At 40.7% G+C, this 5,926-nt stretch overlaps 1 protein-coding gene across 1 annotated transcript in view; it reads right to left on the reverse strand.

Moving 5' to 3' along the window:
- LOC137995034 (pyridoxine-5'-phosphate oxidase-like) overlaps positions 1-5,926 on the reverse strand; it is a 10,449-nt gene extending 4,523 nt beyond the window's left edge. Inside the window, exon 1 of the mRNA XM_068840602.1 lies at positions 5,584-5,926. Coding sequence (XP_068696703.1) covers positions 5,584-5,858 — 275 coding nt within the window. The 5' untranslated portion in view covers positions 5,859-5,926. The remainder of the gene's footprint in view (positions 1-5,583) is intronic.

Raw genomic sequence — 5,926 nt, forward strand, 5'->3', positions numbered from 1 at the left:
GGACAGGAAAGGTTTGTAATAAGAAATACCAGGGGGTGTCATTGAAGACATACTTGTAGACTTTTTTTTTTAATGCAAGGGCCAGCTGATCAAAGTAGAAGTGCTGGATCTTGGGAGATCTAACCAGCAAAAATTTGTAGAATAATCAGTGTCTGAATAACTTATTTACGTGTAGCCCAGAGAAAACAAAAGTTACTACATGTACCATTTGCATACATCCTTCAAGCGTAACGAATTTTGCGCGAAGTTTTACTTTTCAAATGTTAACGGTTTGTCCCGTTATCTATCACTTTTGACCAATGAAACGTTGGCAGTTATGTTGTGAAATTGACAACGTTTTTGACGGGTTACCAGCATGTTTTGTTCATATGCTCTCAAAAGTTTTCAGGTTTTTCATGACAGCGTTCGGGTTTTGCATGACCGCCCTAATAACATCTCTGCTTGTTTGCAATGGAGACAAAAAAAATTCAAAGTCAGGAGTCGCTTGAGATCAAGATTTTAAATGCTTCTTGAAACACGGAAGAGCATGTGTGCACAGAATTCCCTAGAAGCAGAAATATTTTCTCCTCAATCTTTCTAGTTTCACTTCGGTTTCATGTAGTTGCTGAATCACGTATCTCTTCTTGGTAAAGTATACCAAATCCCATATTCCGTGTCTTTGGAAACACACAGGAGATAGATGTTTATAACTCTTCTTGATCCCTAGGCAGATTCATAAATATCTCCGCCCTCACGAAAAACCTGAAACTTGAAGAGCCCGTGAACAAAGCATGCTGGTATGCCATCAAAAAGATGGTCAATTTCAAAACATAACCGCCAACGTTTCATTGGCTTCAAGGATGGACACAAATGGTAGTATTTACCTATGCATACAAATACTATACAAAGGAGACATTACGAGGCAACAGTTTGTTAAAGAAGCATTATTGATCTGCACAGTCAATTAACTTGGAATTTTTTATGTGGATATGCCTCAAAACAAATATGTGCTTGTGATAATATCACAAGCAATTAAATAGCATAACAATCTTTAATAAAGAATGTTTTGTATCAGAATTTAAAAAATGTGTGTGTGCTATGAACAAAGCTGATCATGACTTTATTAATTTTTACCCTGCAACAACTTCATCAAAGGTTTTTTGTTACCAGCTGTTAATACAATTAACACACCCATTTGTAAAACTGCTCACAAAGTGTTTTCTGCTACAAAAAGTCTCTCTGTGTGTGTCTGAGTGATAAGTCTATGGACATTATCAGGAGTTAGTGAAGATTGCTTGATAATTTCAGCATGGAAGGCAGTTGTGGTCTACTTTTGTATTGATATATAAAAAAGTGTAAATGCTTAACCGGTACCTGTCTGCAATGTAGTCAAGGATCACAGTATAGAAGAACACAGGGTGTAAAGAGAAAAAAGAGTAAAAAAAGGGTACAAATGGGGGTGTACCGGGGAATACAGAGTTTACAAGGAAATAGATGATGAACAAGGTAAAGGATGGATGTTCCAGGTACAAAAGGAATACAGGGTGTGCAGGGGAATACAGGCTGTGGGAGAGTAAACAGGGTTTTACAAGGGAATACAGGGTATACAAGGGTAAAAACAGGGTGTGCAGGTTATAGGGGGTTTACATGGGATACAGGGTATGCAAGGGTACACACAGGGTTTACAGGGAATACAGGGTATCGAAGGGTAAACAGGGGGTATAGGGGATACAGGGTGTACCACAGTAAACAGGGTGTGCAAGGGATACAGGGTGCACAAGGGGGAAACAGGTTTTACAGTGGGTACAGGGTGTACAAGGGTAAATGGGTATGCAGGGGTTGAAGGGGTTACGAGGGGAAAACAGGTTTACAGGGAAATACAGGGTGTATGCAGGGGATACAGGGCATACTGTAAAGGGTAAACAAGGTGCACTGGGTTTACATGGTTTTGAAAGGGTAAAAAGGGTTGAACTGGGAATACAAGGTGTACAAGGGTAAACAAGGGTTACACGGTGTACTGGGGGTAAACAAGGTGTAGAGGGTTACAGGGTGTAAACAGGCGAAGGAAAGGGAAAGGAAAGTAACTGGAGCACTAACTGGGGACACTGTAAACTGACATTAACAACAGGGTTGGACACTTGGACACATGTAGGCACTTACTTTAATATTTTAAATTGATTTTTTTCTTGATGAATCTTCTCAGGAGCAGTCTTAAGGTGCCATGTTTACCTGGTCACTCACCTTGGCAAGCGGACGAGTGGTAATGTCCAACCCTGAACAATCAATGCAAATCAAATGGTGGTTCTTGAGGAGAGGGGAAACAGGAGTATCCGGAGAAAACCTCTCGGTGCAGAGTAGAGATCCGACAAACTCAGCGCACATATGACGCCAAGTCTGGGAATAAAACCCAGGCCACATGGGAGGCAAGTGCTCTCACCACTGCACCATTCCTGCACTCCCCAAGGAGCACTGTAAATGGGATACAGGGGTGTACTGGGTTTAAAAGGGTGTGGAAGGGTAAACAGGGTTTACAGGGGATACAGGGTACACAGGGAATACTAGGTAATAATAATTATTATGTGTATGCAAAGTGATACCATTCTTATACGAAAGAAAGTTATGTATTTCACATAAGCGTAACATGAAAGAATAACCATTGAAAAGTGCTTGGTGTTATTGTAAAATTAAGACAACGTGGCAAAAAGCATCAAGCACCGAAACATCTCTGCGACATAAAAATGGTTTTAAGTATGTCGTAAATTTTTTTTTGAAAATGCCAAAATTTGGTTCTGTCGGACGATGCTAAACGGAGTAAAATCAAAGGTATCATCTTGTGGTAAGCTCATGGAGTAAGTAAGATACTGTGTCAGGGAGGTGATATAGCGATTTATCAAGCCTATAGAGTGGTTACAAATGCAGTGTAAATAAATTTTTCTGTTTTACGAATGCATGAATGCACCAGCCGCCTTAACAACAACCACTCAACGAATGCTTGAATACGCGTGCTGAACTTGAGACGATCAGACATCGATTACAATTTTTCCATTCTTTACACCTGACAGCCTGATTCGCCAACCATCCCGCTACAACAAGTTGCAAAATTGTGAGACACTTTCATGAAAAAAACACCTTTTCAAGCTTGTAGTACCCACCGTATCTAGAATTTAAACCTTTCCCACTTCCCCTCCCCTCTCCCCCTTTCAATGTTGACTTTTTAAGTTTGCAATAACTTTTTGTCTCGCTAGCAACACTGATAGGGGGGGGGGGGGGGGGGGGGGGGGGCTGCAGTGTGAGAGATAATAGGTAAATTATCAATAGCGCTCCAAGAATCGAAGGTGAAGTGTCGCCACTATTTTTGCAACTTGTTGTCTGATTGATTGCAATAATTTTGCCAGTCCGGATTTGAATCCTATAGGGAAAATTTTCAATGTAGAAAAAGCAGAAACTAAAGAAACAATCCTTAGATATCGTATAAGCTCTGAAATGTTTGAGAAGTTTGCACGTGAAGTGCAAAGCGTATTGTACCAAACACGAAAGGTAAAGGTAAAGTCTCCGCTTACGAGCCAGAAGGCTCATCAGGCCGGCGCTTATCTCCGGTTTCATTAGCATGAAGCGACTAGGAGTATTTATACTCCCCCTGGATGGGATGCTAGTCCATCGCAGGGTTACCCCCAGCTTTACGCCCGTACCCATTTATACACCCTGGTGGAGAGAGGCACCGTGAGAGTAAAGTGTCTTGCCCAAGAACACAACACAATGTCCCCTGCCAGGCCCCGAACCCGGACCACTCGATCCGGAGTCGAGCGCGCTAACCATGAGGCCACCACGCCTCCCACCAAACGCGAAAGGATATTAATTATTGACATACATTTTCAAGTGTTTGGACTTATCACCACTAACAGAAGACTCCGTACCAAATACTAAAGTGAGCAAGGTATTTTGAATTGCAGATGTAATGCTCCGAAAGTTACACATGGCTCGTATTATGTGTCACAATACCATTCTATTGTGTTCCTTGGTGATGTCAACAAGGATGGTGGCGTTACAATTGAAAATCGTATCTTCTAGGGTACAACAGCACTTAATTCAAATAGTACTTGCTTTCTACTCAATCCAATATATTACCAGATGATTCGTAATAAAGTTACAAATTTGTTCACTTTTGTATCTCATTGTAAAACAAATTTTGGCAAAGGATTTAGCACAATCGGGTAGTTTCTTTTGATCATTGTGCTCAGTTGGTCATTCCAAAGAACATGGCATTAGCCTGTACCCGACAAGTCACTTAGAAGACTTGCTACTGAGACTTAGCAATCCCTTCTCTAGAAGCAGACTAACCCTAAAGCAATAAGTAATGTTACAAATGGACCTCTGTGAAAATGTATCTTTGTATAACAATGTTTGCTGAGAATTGATTTTTCGGAAAGTGGATGTGCCCTTTAAATGGCACGTGATCGCAGTTAAAGGTGAGGTAATGTCTGTTTCTCATACGTAAACAACAGCTAATTTCATTCATGTTGCATGTGTTCTAGATGTCATGTGTTGACCGAAAGTACTTGTTCAAGACAAATTATTTCAAAATCGGTTCCAGGATATTTCTAGCGTACTGTAAAAAGCGAAAGGATGGAAATCACGCCTTTTCATCTTCCAAATTATGTGTATTTTCGACTTGACTCGCAGAAAGCACTGAAATGGCTTCAAATTACGTCATACCGAAACCCCGCCAAAATCCAGTTTATTACTGGCCGTTTTCCATTCACAGCAGATCAGAGAATGAAACCATTTTTTTTTTTGGAAACACCATATTAAATGCAAAAGATAATTACGCCTTCCTGTTCCAATAAACAAAGTGACCATATGGCAATAATGTGACAACCAACTCAGACAACAAGTTGCAAAATTGCTGAGACACTTTCATGAAAAAAACACCTTTTCAAGCTTCCAGTACCCACCGTATCTAGAATTTAAACCTTTCCCACTTCCCCTCCCCTCTCCCCATTTCAATGTTGACTGTTTAAGTTTCCATCATTTGTTTGTCTTGCTAGCAACACTGATAAGGGGGGGAGGGGGGCTGCAGTGTGAGAGATAATAGGTAATTTAATAGCGCTCCAAGAAGGTGAAGTGTCTCCACTATTTTTGGAACTTGTTGTAGCTCTGGGCCACACAAGCGACATGTGAAAAAGATAACCAAAGGAAAGTGTCAGGGGATGTGTTTTGTGTAAACTGAGATTAAAATTCTCCACTTTACTCTTTTCAGCAACCTTATTAAGAGATTGGCATCAAATACAACCAGGAAGGAGAGAAACGCGGGTTACGTGAAATGCAGATTACGTAACATGTATACTGACTCCATATGAGCTAAATGCACTTTTTGCATATGAATAGCGTTTCTTGTTATATGTTTCGTTCTTCAAACGATGCCAGAACAAGAACACAATAGTGGCCAGGTATTCTCTAAAGGTGCGAAAACTCGTGTTTCATGCGATTAATAAGCAAGTTTTCCTCTTCCTCATTAAAAAATCTTGGGCTGAAATTAGTTTGGTATAATTAACAGAACTTCTTCCACGTTTCTTTCTTTCTTTCTTTACACACATCACAACTAACCTCCCACACGTAGTAAGCACCATAGCGTTTACTTCTCCAATCCCCTCCACTGTTTTGGCTTCTTTAAACCAAGCATCAAACTGCATAAAGGGTTCTTTCGCCACAAAGCTACTCTCGTCGAAGACCGGCATTTTGTAATCAATTCGCATGGAAGCCACATCTTCTTTTCGCATCATCTCCGTAATTCCACTCCTTCTGATACTGTCAACAGTTATCCAACGAACAAGTCTACTTCTTTGCCGAGAACTGAATGACAGCAGCACACTCCTTAACATTTATTCGCACAAACGAAAAGAGTCACCCGATTCTCGCGACCTCTATGGGTGACAGCCGCTGAAAATGT

Source organism: Montipora foliosa, chromosome 3 (assembly GCF_036669935.1).
Source record: "Montipora foliosa isolate CH-2021 chromosome 3, ASM3666993v2, whole genome shotgun sequence".
In the NCBI taxonomy this organism is placed as follows: domain Eukaryota; kingdom Metazoa; phylum Cnidaria; class Anthozoa; order Scleractinia; family Acroporidae; genus Montipora; species Montipora foliosa.